We start from the raw sequence: 17,835 nt of genomic DNA, 5'->3' as shown, positions 1-17,835 counted from the left end.
CGGCGTAGTACAGCATTCATCAGCTTCAACTGTTAGGAATAAAGGTTCGCATTGGTGGGACGACCGTTAGCAACGAACTAGAAGTGAATTACTCTCTCGTAGCTCCAGCACACACAGTGCAGGTCTTTATGCTCGAAACTTCCATGTTTAACAACCGGTTCTGGAAGTTGTCCCTTGCTCAACCACTGTTTCTACCCATTCAGCGTTTGGAGAAACACCTGCTTTTCGTCGCATATGACAATCTGTGTCAGGAAATGCACATCACCCAGATTTTTTAGCAGTTGTCGCCGCACGTCCACTCTCTTCTGGGCCTGAGCTAGGGTTAAATCATATGGCACAATGCGGCGGCAGCATGCCATTGAAGATGTAACATCTGGAAAATTGTCTTTGCATGCTTCTGCTAAACAAAATTCTGTTGACAAATCTCTTCTCAACAGAAGATTGAACTCTAAAAGCACAGAGAGGCAAGAACGTAAAAGTTCTTTAAGTGTGATTCAAGAAAGTGAATTGGCTAAAGTCCTCAAAATAATGGCAAAGTAGGGTTTTGCTCTTTCTTAACATTAGGTGAGTTCTCTTATGCAAGACTGTTACACAAAATGACCTATAAGTTCCCTTTACCAAAAACAAGCCTTGATCATGTACCGATCAAGCTCTGCATTCAAAGTTGCACTCCACGACCTATTGACGCAACTCCAACTCACATGATCCCAAGGTATGATAAAGCAGAGTGGGAAAATTATCGCTCATATCTTTCAAAACACCTAGAAGGCTTTGATCCACCTACTACAGAAGATGAACTATATCGTATATTGGGTACTATTACATGCCATATGAATCACGCCTCTGCACAATATATCCCACAATTGCAATATACACCACATAAACCTAAGCTTCCGCCGCAATATCTTGCCCTGGTGCAGCGATCCCGACAATTTTTTGTGACTACATTCATATAGGGAGTCGCGAGGCACTTCGTCAACACAGAGCCTTCAACGTACAGTACAAAATTATGTCAAAGCGTACAAATTACGCCAATGGGTAAAAACCTGCAACTCTCTCGGAGACATCCCATCCTTCACGTTACTGAAAACGCCTCAATGCACTTTCTGGCAAATTTAACAAAACTTCCTATCCACTTATTCTTAATGACACACCACTACACTCTGATCTCGATAAAGCAAATGTCTTCGCCACATATCTTCAAGATATCTACACACCACTTATTCCTGATCGACCTGTTCATAATCATCCGGTAGAACGCTTTGATTTTTCATCCGCTCATCTTCAGCCAGACGCTAACCACCCACTGAATATTCACAGACCACTAACAGTGACTATCACACCTGATGATATCACTTCAGCCATAAGAAGGAAATGTAACAAGCTCCAGGCATAGACTCCATCTCTTATCGCCACATCAAAGAGAGTCCATACATAGTTCTGTACCCTCTCTCACTCATCTATACTTTCATCCTCCGTTCCGGAATTATACCATCCCACTGGAAGACGTCTAAGATCTTGATGTTCCTTAAGCATAATAAGCCAGCCGACAGTGTCTCTTCATATCGTCCTATCCAAATAACACCTGTATTCAGTAAAATTCTCGAAAAAATCTTAGTTCAACGTCTACACATACATCTTACTCATTATAATCTTTTACCACGTTCACAAGCAGGATTTCGTCCAAACTACAGCATTAACGATCAGTTATTACGTCTCCTCAATCACATCACCAACCATTAGAATATATCACGACCATCTTGTCTTACCTTATTTGATTTGGAGAAAGCATTTGACAAAGTATGGCACGCCGGACTTATGTACAAACTTTTGAACTTTCGTCTTCTTATCACCTATATCCGATTTATCTATAACTTTTTGCACTGTCACCTTGCATACGTTTCTATTAATAACACATTCTCTCATCCTATATTCCTTTACTCTGGCGTACCCCAAGGATCTTCACTCTCCCATCTGCTTTATCTTCTATATGTAGCCGACTTACCAGCATTGACTCCTAACGTTCATGTTTTCCAATATGCAGATGACACCGCCTGCCTAGCACTCGGAAAAACTATTCATCAACTTAACATTTCAATGCAGTCCGCCTTAGATTCCTTCGTTAACTGGTGTGAAAAGTGGCGCCTCAAAATAAACGCTCTGAAGACCCAGACTATAGTTTTCTTGCCGCCCAAAAAACGCACGAAGGTTCGCCGAAACCCCAACTTACTTCATCTCACAGTCGATGACACCCGTCTTCAACTCAGTAAATCTGTCAAATACCTCGGCCTCACCTTAGACGCACATCTCACTTAGAAACCACATTTACAGGACGTCATTGCCAAAGCTTCAAACCGTCTCAATTTATTAAAACGTCTCACAGGTACTACTTGGGGTCTCAGTTCCACAACTGTGCTAAATACTTATAAGGTCTTTTTGCGTCCAGTTCTGACATATGCTAATCTGGCTTGGATCTCTGCACCTCCTTCCTTCTACAGGAAACTGAAGATTTTGGAACGCCATGCACTTCGCATTGCATACCGGATAAAACTGCCCAGTCCGACATACTAATTGTACGAAAGAACGTCTTTCCACATATTCTTTTTCATCTCGAATCTCTCCGTCTCAAATATGTCGATAAACATCTGCATGAACGCCATTCGCTCCTTATAGACACCATGAACGCCCAAATAGACTTTCCGATTTCAGCTCCTATCACACAGACACCGCTATCTCTTCTTTTCACGATCTACCATAATACTCTACCCCCAAACCACAACTATCTCCCCTTAGCAGAAGAATTGAAGACCGACGATCCCCAGCCCCTCATCTGTACATCATTCGCACTGTAATACCTCTGTCACTAATCTGGGATTCCTGTTGCCTTTCATCAATGCTTGGAACAGCCCCCAAGCGAGAAGATTAACCAGCATCTGTTAACTAACATAACCCAGTGATGTATTGTCTTTTGCACTTCACAACATTACATTTCGCATTTTCATCTTCATCTCATGATTGTGATCTAAAGATCACAATGTTCCACCTGACAATATTAGAAATAAATAAATAAATACCTCTCTATAATTATCCTACCGTCTTTCCTTATTTTTTTTACCCCTCCTAGCTAAGTATGATACTATCCCATAGACCAGCTACAACTACTTCTATTTCTTCCTATTATGCCACCATAAACCTTCCCATAGAGGGCGTAACCCTCGAGCGGGTAGCTAGCTCCGGCTAGCAAAAAAAAACGCTCTTAATTGCTATTGTAGCATTTTAATAGATAGATAGATAGATAGAAGATAAATGAGGTTTGGGACTGGGATGGATTTTATCATTTCACTTTGACGGAACAATGTAGGGGAGGGGGAGGAGGGGAAGATATATAAAAATCAATAAAGATAAAAGTGGATAGGTTTGTGATTTAATAACTCTTGAACCATCCGACCGATTTCAATCAAATTCTCAACATAGATGATCAAAACTGGAAAGATTTCTATTATTTCAGCTTGACGGTAAAACTTAGGGGAAGGGAGGGAGCTATATATAATTAAAGTGAATGTCTTTCTGACTTCATCACTTTTCAACCAACCGACCGATCTCGATGAAATTTTTGTCATAGATGAGGTTCAGACCTGAGCTGGTTTTCTAATATCACTTTGACGGTGCGGCTTATGGGAGGAAGGAGGGGAGCAACATTTATAAATGACTGAAAACGACCGATATTAGTGTCGAATCTATAGTTTTCGGGGTCACTGAGATGCATAGTTACATTTCTGATGCTGATTAAATCCAAATTCAGCACCGAAACTTGGAGAAGGGAGAGATATATAAAAATGATTGAACATGGCCGATATCAGCGTCAAATCCATAGTTTTCGGGTCATTGAAATGAACAGTGATCTTTCTGATGCCGTTTAAATAAATGCCACTAAAGCAAAAACAGCATATTTCACGGATACCAAACACATGAGATACGGAGTTGTGCATTTAAATTTTCATTTTAGCCCAGCGAAGCGGGTAATCGATGCTAGTAGTACCCATAAAGGTAACCAAGAAAGTTATCTTGCTTTTTGTGGGGGTCTCTATTTAATTGGCCCTCACACCGTGAGTTGAATGCGAATGGAGATAAGGCGAAGGTCAGTTGTTGGTATGGGTATATCCAACATATTACCTGGTTGTAGCAGTTCACTTATACCGTGAGCTTGCATAAGGAGAAAGTAAACATGGGACCTCCACAGAGCGTCATAAGGGCATATATTCTCTACGAATTCAAACTGGAAACAAACACCGCTGCAGCAGGGCGGAAGATATGCCAGGCCTTTGGTGAGGGTGTCGTGATTACGGGGCGGTTTAACAAGTTTAAGGACGGTGACGAAACACTCGAAGACGCACCACGTGATGGAAGACCAACACATGTACAAACTAAAGATCTTCAGACAGCAATTGAGGCTAACAGTAGCCTGACATGTGAGGAACTGGAACTACAATTCAGTGTGAGTGGAGAAACCATTCGAAAGCACCTCCATCAACTTGGGTAGCACTACAAATTGAATCGATGGGTCCCACATGATTTGACTCTGGGCCGGAAGACAACGCGAGCAGACATCTGTGTTTCTTTTTTTGTCTATAGTCTGAGGAAGGAGCCATTTCTGAACAGGGTGTTGACATGTGACGAGAAGTGGGTCCTGTGCGAAGCGCCACGGCACCATCATTGTTAGTTAGCATCCGATGAACCAGTTCCAAAACAGCCGAAACCAGCACTGCACAAGGTCCTGCTGTCTTTTTGGTGGACTGCTCGCGGCATCGTGCATCGAGAACTACCAGCTGATGACAGCATCAATTTAACGTGTACTGTCAGCAGTTGAGCCGTGTTCAAGAAAAACTCAAAATTCGTGTGCCAGCACTTGTGAATCGCAAAGGGGTCCTCCTGTTACAAGATAATGCTAAACCCATGTGGGTAATATGACCTGAGACACTATTCTACGCCTTGAATGGGAAACACTATTGCATCCGCCATACTCTCCGGACATTGCACAGTCCGATTATCACCTGTTCCATTCCCTGGACAATCACCTTAGAGGACATCAGTTCAAATCCCTAGTAGAGGTGCAAAATGCACTTGAAACCTTCTTCGCTTCACGGCCCACCAAGTTCTATCGTGATGGAACCCATGGTCTTCCAGAACGTTGACACAAAGTCGCCGATGCTGATGGGGACTATATTTTATCTTCCAGGAAGGTAGTAGGTGACATATCAATGTTCGAAGGTGGTGGGTGAAAAAGCGACAGAACTTTTTTGGTTGTCTTTATACAAAGGTTGTTTTGTTTAGAACAAATGATTAAAATTTGTTTGAAACAATTGATTTTGTTTAAAACAAATTTTGTATACGTTTTGAACATTTTGTTTTAAACACGTGTATTGTTAACACTTGTTTTAAAGGTATATTTATTTTTTATTTTATTTTTGTAAAAAAAATCTGCCAGAGAAAGAAAATTGTCAAAAGTGCTCCCCATTCAGAAGACTATTTTCTTCCCATGTGAATGTTTTGATGGCTACAGCAGGGCAATGTGGTGATCTACAATTTATTTAGTCTTCCCCCCTTTTTTAACGTATTGTGTTGTATTCAGAAAACAAACAAAAGCTTATTTGCTAAATTGTGGTTCTGAAATTAAAATATAGCAGACATTTGTTGATACAGTACATGTTGGTTCTCAGTCTCCGTAGAACTTGGAATCATTTAACATGAGTTTTACGGGAAGAAAAAAGAACATCATTTGCAGCAAATTTATTAAAGTAACTCAAACTCTATCAGATAAGAAAACAAATATACGAGCTCGTTGCAAAACGTGTAAGAAAGAAGTGGTTGGTTTAGTTCAAAGAATGAAGAATCATTATGAAAAATGCAATGCTGTGAAAAAACTGGAAACTTAAACAAATGGTAAAAGTGTTGATCCGAAAATTGCTTCTGATGATTCTAACGTCAGTGATGTGGTTGAGATGCAACTGGAAACTTCAGGTAAGAATTAATTTTTGTATCAACAATATCTTTTTCATTATCTTATGAAAATTTTATTTCGTCCCTCTTCACCACCTCAGTTCTAAATTTTCTTAATAATTTTACACCTTGGCATAGCTTGTATGAAGGGACCAGGCGAAAAAATGAAAGGTATTGCAGTCGCCTGCGTAACTAACTATTAAAGCGTGACACTTGTTGTAACATCAGTGCCGAACGTCAGTGTTTGGGCCAATTTGATTTCAATTTGTTCGTTTGTTTGTATGTATGCACCACGATACAAGGCGCAATTTTCGGTCTTTTAACATTAAATTTTGAGGATAGAGGCACGAGACGTCGGAACTTGCTGTATAGATTTTGACTGTATAGATTTTGATAAAATTTTAAAATTAGTGGATCGGATCCCACTTTAAACAAAAAGTCCCGTCTCATATAGCCTTGCTACTGATGCAACACTGTAATCAATCAAACTAAACAAACTAATTTTATGCGTTTCGAACAAACTTGGTTGCAGGATAAATTTGGCTCCAACTCAGTTTTTATAAAATATTTTTAGATATGGGGCGTGCAGAGCACAAGGGATCCAAGTGCATTTTCAGAAAAGTTCGCTTTTGCTCAGCAAACGCAGTATCTTCGTAGCCAAGGGTACGAAATAAATGAAACAAAAACCACGTGAAAGGGTGTGGACTAACGTTTCGTAGGACAACCGCTAGACAAGGGCGTTGATGGAATGGGGAGGATGTCTGATTCCCCCTTCTTGCTCATAAATTTAAGATATTAACATTATATTGTGTACGCTGCAGCGTGGGAATGATTAACAAGTCAAGCTCCAAATGCCATAATCAATGATGCCTAATTACGTTAAATAAATACAGGGTCTGTCCAAAAGAATACACCGACGGAAAAAGTAATATTTTCACAACTACGAATCCGAGATGAAAGAAAGAAAAATTACATGACAAAATGCAATGTAGAATTTTATATAATTACCGCTAGAGAGGGGCGTTCTTTTAGAGGACATCCGTCCCTTACTCTGAATTTCAGATTTTGGGGGCAGTAATGCAGATTTAGAAACCTTTTGCTGAGCGCAGTCCAACATCAAAAATTTGAAGTTCTTACACCGAATAAATACAGAGTTTGATCAGTTATAATCCATTTCCATTGGCCGTACGAAGCTATAGACCTATATTGTTCTGTTGTATGTTTTTTGGCCCAAAGATTTCAAAGGTGACTCTACATTCGAGATTCGGTCCTGCTTAAAATTCTGGAAATTGGGCCTAAGCAACTTTCCAGTTTTAATCATCTATATCGTCGCATGAGAACCAGAGGAACGTAACTCCAAAAATGCGGTTTTCGATTTCTTCATGTTTGGACACAATTTTGAAAGCCCCGTTTGGTATATAAATGGAACCTAATGGCATATGTTCTCCTTGCCGATCATCTGTTGTAATGTAGCTCAATTACCATCTTATTAAAAACACATCTTTCTAAGAAAATATTTTTGTCCTCTCTCCTGTAAACATACGAAAATGGAGTTACGTTCCTCTGGTTCTCATGCGACGATATGTTCTCCATATTTATTCGGTGTAAAGACCTCAAGCATGTTCTGTTAGATTTTGCTTATCAAAAGATTTCTAAAACTGTCTTACTGCCCCCAATATCTGAAAGTCAAGTTGGGGGTGTGGGCTGTTGCCCTCCTGTCCCACTGTCGCCCCTGTCTAGCCGCTGTCATATGAAACTATTCCACACCCTTTCGCATGGTTTTAGTTACATTTGTTTTGGGCTCTTGACTGCGAAGATATTACGTTTTGAAATGGAATTCATTTGCTGAGCAAAACTGAACTTTATTGAAAATGGATTTGGATCCATTGTGCTCTGAACGCCCCAAATATTACCTTTCTTCAACAAATCATTGACTCAAAAAATAACCAATAACATAGGCTTGCAGAAAATATTCTATAGTTAGCACAACACGAAGTGTGCTTCAAACATTACTTTTCGAAAATGTATTATTTTAAAATAATTCTACTAGCATCAGTGTTCTGAAATAATAATCAAATTTTGTAACAAAAATCTCACCTGCCTCCACGAAACGCGAGCTTAGCCCCTAAAGGCATAACTAGAAAACTTTCAGAAGCGGTAACTTCGAAATGATCTGCTTTAGGGCCATAATAACTGCACAACTGTATTTCTGGTAAAATTCTAGTCTTAAAACGTGTAACATGACTCCCTTTGCATTTGAAATTTTGAATACCAATCAAAGATGTCCGCCATGATGTTTGATAGCACCATCTAATGTGTCAGACCACTTCCAAGTTTCATCATTCTCCCTCAACCCGTTCTCAATACACAAGGATGGTGAGGACTTGTTTCGCCATGTATATTGATAGGTTGTGTGAAATCTCTATAGTAGGTAGATTTTAAAATCTAAAAAGCTTATTACAACCAAGAAAGTACTTACGAGAGTCACTGGCAAGAGGGTGTAATGCAAGTGGGTCATGATATGAAATAAGTTGAGAATTACTCATCTATACTGAAATATTCTGTACCCAAAAGAGTGCATACTGAGAAAAATCCTTTCTCCAGACAGCGGTATATTGTACAAATATAATGAATTCTCTTGCTTACTACCGAAATCAGTATGGAGCATACGTTATCCATATGCTACATACGCACTGCCCTTAGGTGTTGCATCATGTCGTTGCAGGATGTCTGACATCTAACAGTTTTCCGTATATCACATGCATATATTTACGTTACATTCCTCAGCTATATGTTATATATATCCATTTGTATGTGTATGTTTTTTATATACATACATATATTTGTTTTATATATATATATATATATATATATATATATATATATATATATATATATATATATATGTTTTATATTTGTTTTATATACATCCATTTGTATGTGAGATCCGCCTATATTGTTTCATACGGAAAGTACGTATAGATGGAACACTTATACGGAAAGTATTATAAAACATGCATTTTCAGTTATACGTCTGCTGTACCTTAAGTCCAAAAACTACAGAAGTTACGCATCTACCCTACCTTTTTAAGTACGCCACCTACATTTTTTTTCTCAGTGTAGCTTATTGAGAATAAAATAAATAAAAAGATCGGTTGTAAGAGCAAAAAAAGTCTTGATAAATACGTTATTACACGATTTTGAAATATGTTTAAAATCATGTTTTAAACTGTCCAAAAAGTTTAAGACGTTGTTTTTTTTTTTGTGTGTGTGTATGTGTTTTAAAACATGTCTAAAACATTTTGAACACCTTTTTCATGTTTTAAACACGTTTTTTTTTAAAACTATTTTTTCCAATCCTGCTTTATACACACTGCATGCAAGAAGAAAGAAAACACTAGTCATACATGAATTAGAAACTCCAACGGGAAGTAGGCTCAAATCTTGCAAACAGTGCGAGATGTTGAAAAAATAATAAAAAAATCTCCCCTTTATGGTACACCTTGTCGATTTATATCAAGCCGTCTTTCACTTGTGTCTGTAAACGGATATGTACAGATGTTGTGACGAATGACAAGGAGATCCATGCTCATATGTGAATGATGCGCTGTGTACAGAGCGCAGGTTCAACTATTCAGGTAGTCTACATATTAAAATGCTAGTTTTATATGTTTGTCTCCAAAGGAAAGTTTATATGTTTGTCTCCAATCCTTTCGACAATAAGATCTCAAAAACCAAAAGTGCTAGAAACGTGCCGTTTTCGCTTGTCGATTCCAAATTTTGTATAGATTGTCCAGTTCTAATTGAATATTTAAAAAATGTGACCGTTATTTCTTTATTACGTTTTTAGATATACAGTGAAAGTGTTGAAATTTTAAAAAAGTAAAGCATCATATCCTATGGGTTATACATTCCAACACAGTTGTATATATGGAGTTGTATATCCCTCAAGGTTTGTTTCATGGCCAAATGATAATGAAAAACGATGGATAACCATTTCTCCAGGCTAAGATGAATCTTTATTGTTTGGAGTGTTTTGTCCAATGAACACCATATATCACTGACATTATAACTAATTGTGTTGTAATGTATTTGCTTATTACATACTGCATGCAAGAAGAAAACACTGATCATATATGAATTAAAAACTCCAACAGGCTCAAGCAGTGATTCTTTCAGGGGGTGAGCCGTGAGGGTATTACCTCCCCGGAACTTGAAGGCTACCCCCCCGGCGCATTCTCAAAGAATATAAGTGTGTTCAGAAACCTATATATTTCTGTACTCGAAAAAAGAAACAACACAAATATTGGCTTGAGTACGTTTGTGAACGGGGAAGAGAACAAAATGTATAACCATCAGATATATTACTCTTCAGCTTACATAAGAACTTCATTTCTTGTCGCGCAAACTAAGAAAGCAGTTTGATTGCATTGGCGGTCACCCTCAACAGAGCAAGCACCAAATACACATTACATTTTCCTTCCTTTGCTGCTACAGACGCGGGGGTGGAGCGGTTAACAGGTTTTGTCCTTTCAACTGAACTCCCGTAAACATTAAGGGTGTTCACGGGAGGGACACTTCCAACCTCTCTCAATTATCTTTTTGGCTCGTACGGTTCCTGAGGGAGTGAGGTATGATACATAGGGTATAAGAACAAACGACACATTTTGGAAAACATGATTTTAAAGGCAGCTTATCTCTCCCTAGCATTCAGAAACCTCTTGGAGCTGAGTAAAAAGAGAAATATTGACCGTAGATCACAAAAGAAGGAAGAGAAACTCCAGTGTGTATATATATATATATATATAATGGAGACAACGATTGTAAGCTGTCCTTTTGCAAAATTTTTATTGGGCAGAAACAATGAAGTTAGGTAGTATGGCGGTAGTGATAGTTGCTTGGTGGCAATCGGCTCGTAGCTGGAATAGACGGTTCGCTTTATCCCTCCTCTAACCCCAGGCCTGAAATGCTCCCCTGTACATACATACATATATATATATATATATATATATATATATATATATATATATATATATATATATATATATATATATATACTAAAAAACATGCCTCTTTCTCTGCCTGTTTATATTTCTATATTTCTTTTAAATGCATAAGAGAGAGAAGTGGGTTTGGACAGAACTTGGCTGGCGTCTTTCGCTGTGGACAATTTTGAGACAGTTCTATAACTGCAACGTACTGTTAGCGTGTGAAGTGTTGTGTGGCTTACTTCAAAACTTTGAATGCAGGCTATTTGACAATTCCACAAGAAAACTTAAATTTTCTGTTGTTCTTGTAAAACCTGAAAAATGTGCGCTGGGAGGAGACGGTAGAGACAATAGTGTTTATTGTGTGATTGTTCGATTTTGCGTGCTGTAACTAACTTTCAAATTACATTTTTGATGTTCTTTTTTATTATTTATTTATTTACTTATTTATTTTACTTGAAGTGACAGATTGAAAATCACAGTGATTAGCACAAAACGAAAAGCAGGAACTTTACTGTCATACTTTACCAAAAAAGTAAAGCATGGGTCATCGCTCGAAGAGAGTTCAAGAGTACCAGAAGGCAGTCCCACTATTTTCTCATCTCACCCACAGGAACCTCTTCCTTCAACTTCTTTTAACACCGGATGTTCTGCTGTACAGGGAAGATCGAAATATGAATATCGTTTCATGACTTCTTGGACAGATAAATACAAGTGGTTAGTTTATGACGAGAATCGGGGAGGTGCATTTTGTAGTGTGTGTTCAAGATATTATCAAAATGATTTAAATGTAGCACAGAAAACTAAAGGCGTATTCATTACAGTTCCGTTCACAAATATCAGGAAAGCAACTGGTACTACAGGGAAACTCCACAAGTATGATTCCTCTGAATATCACAAAAGTGCGATGGTGAAAGAAAATCTTCGAATTTTACATGAAAATAAACCTATTCATTCAATTTTACAGCAACAAAGCAGCACTGAAATCGAAGAAAATAAACAGGCTGTAAAAATTCTCTTGCGCAGTTTATATTTTCTTGTGAAAGAAGAAGTGGCTCATACGAGTAAATATGAACATATTGTAAGAAATTTGATGGCTCCGTGTATTCAAAGTTTAAACGACTGGCTTCAGATAAAGAGTGAACGTGCAACATACTGCAGCAAAGACACAGCTTGTGAGATGTTGGAGTGCATGGGAGAAGTGTTAGATGAGGAGTTTGCTGCTGAACTTAAAGATAAACCTTTTGCGTTAATGGCTGACGAATCGACTTACACAGCGAATAAATCAGAGCTTTCTGTCTGTGTGAGATATGTTACTGACAGCTGCGTTGTGTGGGAGAGATTTCTATGCATAACTACGCTTCAGGACACTACCGCCGAAACTATTACAAATTGTATTGAAAATGAAATAACCAAACGAAATTTGTCATTTGATAATCTTGTGGCATGTGGATTCGATGGGAGTTCTAATTTCTCTGGTAGTGTTTCTGGGGTGCAGAAGAGAATTTCAGAAAAGGCAAAGAGAAATGTCCCGTACATACATTATAGAGCGCATGTTTTGGCCCTTTCAGTGACAAGTGCAAAAAATTTGTTTCCATGTGTAAAAAGATTTTTTTACGTTGTGAGGGACATTTGCAAGATATTCCGCCAATCTCCGAAAAGAGAAGCTGCTCTTCACGATGTTCAAAAAATGTTACAGGACCCTACTTTGAAAATTCCAGAATCCATGGATGTACGTTGGCTCAGTCATCACAAAACCATTCAAACCATTAAAAAATGTTATGGATAATTACTGATGACGTTAGAGCACTTATATAAAGAAGGTGGAGATTTTTGTTCCTTGGCAGGTGGAATATTAATTGAAATGGAAAGCTCGACGTTTCTTCTAACATTGTGCTTGTTGGTAGAAATACTGGGATCCGTGTCAAATCTAAGTAAGTACCTGCAAAAGGAAGACTGTCAGTTAGCGAATTTACCCCAGCTGATTTCAAGTACTGAGGCTCATCTGAAGTCAATTTCTGAAGATGTAAATAAAGCAGCAAGGCAAGAATCTAGTACCATTTTTACTACTTACGACGAAATGAAAGTCAAACTTTCAGGAATCCGAACAATCAAGTCAGATCCATCTGAAGAAAAGAAATGTTTGGGAATGCTTGCTAAATTCGCTGATGCTGTAGCCACTGAAATGGGCAGAAGGTTTAATAAGCAAGCTGTTGATTTGATTTCAGGGTGTTCATTTTTTCAATCATTTGATTCTATTCAACATATCAAAGAATCAGATGTGAAAAGTCTCTGTAGCATTCTGTCCGGCATAGATGAAGATCACTTATACGCAGATCTTCAATCTTTCAAATTTCTGGCACCAAATGTGAATGACAAGATATCGCCATTACAATACATTTTAACATCATCTTTTGGATACGATGAACTTAAAAAAACCAGTGTAAAAGTTCTAACAGTGCCAATATCAACAGCCACCGTTGAAAGATCTTTCAGTGCCATTAACAGAATAATGACACCGTTGAGGAATCGATTAGGTGAAACTTCCTTGGACCACTGCATGAGAATTTCCATTGAAGGAGAAGAAGTTCCTAGCGAAGAATTTCTCTGCAAAGTTATAGAACGTTATGAAAAAAAAATCAAAGAAGAATGCGTTTACGTTAAGTGAAAAGTACTTTTAAAATAACTAATACCAATTGCCTTTTTATTTTTTATTTATTTTATTTTATTTTATTTTTTACGTGAGAATAAAGTTATTTTGTGATGTGAGTGTGGATGCGTGTATTCGGGAGGAAGAATTGTCTTACAGTTTGACTTACGTGCTTCACAGTTCAGTTTTTTAGTATTACATAATTATGTGGATATTATGAAGTGTTAGTGATTAAACTGCAAACAATGGTGTCCATCTCAGCTTTGTCGGCAGGTTAGCTTTGAAGAACATAACAGGTAGGACTACAAATTCTTAATTTTTTTTAAAAAAAAATCGCATGTTATTATAATCATTAGAATCATAAATGTGCTATAAAGTAGATTTACGAGTACGAATCTAATTCTTCAATCAAGTACTAACTGAGTATTCTATACGTGTCTATTATTTTCTTCTTTAAAAAATTCTATCTTTAAATCGTCCATACGCTCCACCACTTCCCTATGATTATATTTTCAATTGAGAATACTTTGCATTGTGAAATCATTGAACTTTTGGTTTCCAACGTTACCCCCCCCTAGACCCTGAAAATACCCCCTCGGATTTTTTTTCTGAAAGAAACACTGGGCTCAAGTCTTGCAAACGGTGCAAGACAGTGGCGGACCCAGAAATTCTTTTGGGGAGGTCTGGAACAAAATAATTTAGAAAAACAGTGGAACTCATTTTTGCTGCTCAAATTTGATAGCAGTGGATAATACACTTACATATAGTTAAAAATAGGCTAGTCCATGAAACCAAAGAAGTGGCATTACCTGATATTCTACCTCATCTACAGTTTATTTTATTAATATTGTTCATTGTTCAATGTATCTCGTGGTAATATTTTTTTTCTGTATTCTTAATGAGCTAGGATTAAAAAGAAATCTTCGGGAGATAGATAAAATACTTTGTAACAAAGAATACATATCACAAACCTCGCGTCAAAACAGAACTAAAAAATACAAAATTTATATATATATATATATATATCTTTGCTCCAGTCATATAGAAATTGCGATCTTCTGGAATGTTTCTGAGTGAAGAGATCCACCACTTCAGACACATCAATTGTAATATCTTTTTCAATATTTATTACGGCTAACCTACTAAGTCTGTCTTGACCCATCGTTGTTCTCATATAGAATTTTACCAATTTTAAAGTAGAAAAACTTCTTTTTGCAGAACATATTGTTACTGGTAAAACAGATAGAAGATGTAGCAGTTGTTTTATGTTTAGAAAAAATCACAAGATGGATCTTGATAAGCTCCAATATTCCCGCCACAAAGTCACTTCACTTTTTAGTTCAATTTAACTTCCAAATAGATCCTCACGGTAAATTTGTGAAGATTTTACAACGCTTTCTTCATGCAACTGCGCCGTAAATGCTGGAATCAAACTAAACAAAGGCATCACTTTTGAGATTGATAAGGCAAGTCTTAAGGTCAATTCGCTTATGAGATGATCCAAGAAAGGAATACACACATTTATGTTAAAATGTTCATGTGGGGTACGTGCTTCTACATTTGAGTGGTGAGCTTGCAGTTTTACAGTCCTAGGAAATGTGATATCGGCATTATCGGAAATAGCAACCTCTTCGACCTTATCAAAGATCTTACTGTAATATGACCCTTCCTAGTACAGAACGAAAATCCGCAGAATCACACAATGTGTCACGAGACATTAGTACAGAACTTCTTCAGTTAGCATCACCAAACAAAATGCTCCTCTGTGGGTGTCTGATTACAACTTAGTTCGCGATTTGGCTGTTAAGGCCATCGGCATTCGTAATTGAAAAGACCAGCAGTTAATATCTAAAGACAAACACAAGAGGAAGCCTCGATCATCAATTTCCATAATTCAGACGAAAACTTATTTATCACTTTAGCAAAATGCTCAGCATTTTTAGTGTGAATGACCTCAAATTCCTCTTGAACTGATATTTGGGGGCTTCAGCCTCAAAGCCCCGCCTTTAAATCCGCTACTAGTGCGAGAAATTGAAAAATTAATCGAAAAAATCTCCCCTTTATGGTATTTCAAGACGTCCTTTACTTGTGTCTGTAAAGGGACATGTACAGATGTGAGGAATAACAAGGAGATTGATGCTCATATGGGAATGATACGCTGTGTAGAGAGCTCAAGTTCAGCTAGTATATATTAAAATGCTAGTTTTATATGTTTGTCTCCAAAGAAAAGTTTCAATGTTCGTCTCCAATCCTTTCGACAATGAGATCTCAAAAACCAAAAGTGCTAGAAACGTGCCGTTTTCGCTGGTCGATTCCAAATTTTGTGTAGATTGTCCAGTTCTAATCAAGTATTTAAAAAAAAAACCTGACCGTTATTTCTTTTTTACATTTTTAGGGTTACAATGGAAGTGTTGAAATTTTAAAAAAGTAAAGCATCATATCCTATGGGTTATACATTCCAACACAACGCAGTTGTATACAGAAGTTGCATATCTCTCAGGCGGTTGTTTTATGGCCAAATAATAATGAAAAATGAAGGATAACCATTTCTCCAGGCTAAGATGAATCTTCATTGTTTGGAGTGTTTTGCCCAATGAACACCATATATTACTGACATTATAATTAATTGTGTATGTATGTAATGTATTTGATTATTATATACTGCATGCAAGAAAAAAGAAAGTACTGGTCATACATGAATTAGAAACTCCACCTGTAAGTAGGCTCAAATTTTGCAAGCGGTGCGAGATATTGAAAGAATAATCGAAAAAATCTCCCCTTTATGGTGCCACTTGCCGATTTTTATCAAGACGTCTTTCACTTGTGTCTGTAAAGGGACATGTACAGACGTTGTGAGGAATGACAAGGAGATGTGAATGATGCACTGTGTGGAGAGTTCAGGTTCAGCTAGTAAACCTCTTAAATATTTCAATCTGTGTGTTCACTGTATCCTTACGTATTCATATGTTAGATTCACATGTCAGATATTGCAGCAGTATTCAATATTCAAGTGTCTTTCCAAGTGAATTAATAAGTCTATTTTATGTTCATTGTTTTAGTGAGTTCAGGCTGTGTCCTAAAGATACAAGTACGCTTGTTTCGGAACTGGATGGAATGGAATGTGTGTACTTGACAGAACGTCATATGAACGCTAGTAGTCGAGATTAGCGGATTGCGAGAATTAAATACAGCTGAAAGAGGCATGGATCATTTTAGCCTACCGATTTGCAGACCCATGTGTTACAATTTGTAACATATTTTAGCCCACCGATTTCCAGACCCATGTATTACAATTTGTAACAAATTGGTAAAATGGAAATTAGATGAACTGATAAAACGCCAGCAATGGGGAACTTATCTCACTGATAACGGTTATGTCTCAGATGCACAGCGAAAATATACCGCAAAAGTGGCTAATCACTGTAGTAAAAAAAATTCGTTCGACACTTGGGAGCAATTCTACATACACACTACACTTGGGAGCGAATACACACACTATTCGTCGTGAGGTGTTTGCACTGGGGTTCCACGCGTGAGCTCCAGCATATAACCTAAATATCACATAAGTGAACACACTCTACTACTACAGTTGTGCAAAATATGACTCAAGTGTACAGTAACAGTGGAAGAACATTAAGTGGTGGTGAAACATGCTACATTTTACGGCAATCTGACGGCATGTGTGGACCTGACGCATGCCGGGTGTACATTACTTACCAGAGTGCTTTATTCTAACTTGAAATTTAACGGTGAAGGAATCTTGGTATGTGATTGTTTCTCATGGTTTGGACGGCATCCCTAGTATCACTGCTTCGAACTGAGAATGCCGAGGCCTATTATGTAATCCTCTCCTCTGCTACCTATATATTGGAAGTATATCGGTAGTGGGTAGTTTGTGTTTGAACATGACAATGGCAGCCTCCGTAAAGCACATGCCTTCACAGAGTGGTTTGAGAAGATGGATGAATAAGTTAACAACTGACTGGCTCAAAGCCCCAATCTCAACCCTATTGAACATCTTTGGGATGAGTTTGAACGCCGATAGAGAGAACGACCAGAGCGCTCCAAAATAACCACTGCACTGCTCGCCATGTTTCAGAAGAATGAAAGACTTACCTACCCAAGACTACCGTAACCTTGTGGAAAGTCTTCCTAGAACGGTCGAGGCTGTCATCACGGCAAATTGTGGACCTATAGCAT

General features: G+C 37.8%; 2 protein-coding genes across 2 annotated transcripts; both read left to right on the top strand.

Annotated features, from left to right (window-relative positions):
- The first annotated feature begins 339 nt into the window (after positions 1-339).
- Positions 340-12,774, top strand: LOC145687253 (zinc finger MYM-type protein 1-like). The gene is made up of 2 exons (XM_081760728.1): positions 340-536; positions 11,448-12,774. The coding sequence occupies exons 1-2, from the start codon at positions 340-342 to the stop codon at positions 12,772-12,774; spliced, it is 1,524 nt and encodes a 507-aa protein (XP_081616854.1).
- Positions 12,775-12,780: 6 nt separating this feature from the next.
- LOC145687252 (uncharacterized) lies at positions 12,781-13,653 on the top strand. The gene has a single exon (XM_081760727.1). It carries the CDS (start codon positions 12,781-12,783, stop codon positions 13,651-13,653), a length of 873 nt encoding a protein of 290 aa, XP_081616853.1.
- The last annotated feature ends 4,182 nt before the right edge of the window (positions 13,654-17,835 follow it).

This window comes from Thermobia domestica, chromosome 6, assembly GCF_964235325.1.
Source record: "Thermobia domestica chromosome 6, izTheDome1.hap1.1, whole genome shotgun sequence".
Classification (NCBI taxonomy): Eukaryota; Metazoa; Arthropoda; class Insecta; order Zygentoma; family Lepismatidae; genus Thermobia; species Thermobia domestica.
The sequence above is the reverse complement of the archived record's forward strand: the minus strand, read 5'-3'. Positions and strand labels throughout refer to the sequence as shown.

Bases quoted from the DNA above. Each gene is read 5' to 3' on its own strand.
- LOC145687253 (XM_081760728.1), top strand. From the start codon at position 340: ATGCGGCGGCAGCATGCCATTGAAGATGTAACATCTGGAAAATTGTCT. The intron at 537-11,447 runs GTAGGGTTTTGC...TTTTACTTGAAG, and splicing joins GTCCTCAAAATAATGGCAAA to TGACAGATTGAAAATCACAG.
- LOC145687252 (XM_081760727.1), top strand. From the start codon at position 12,781: ATGACGTTAGAGCACTTATATAAAGAAGGTGGAGATTTTTGTTCCTTG.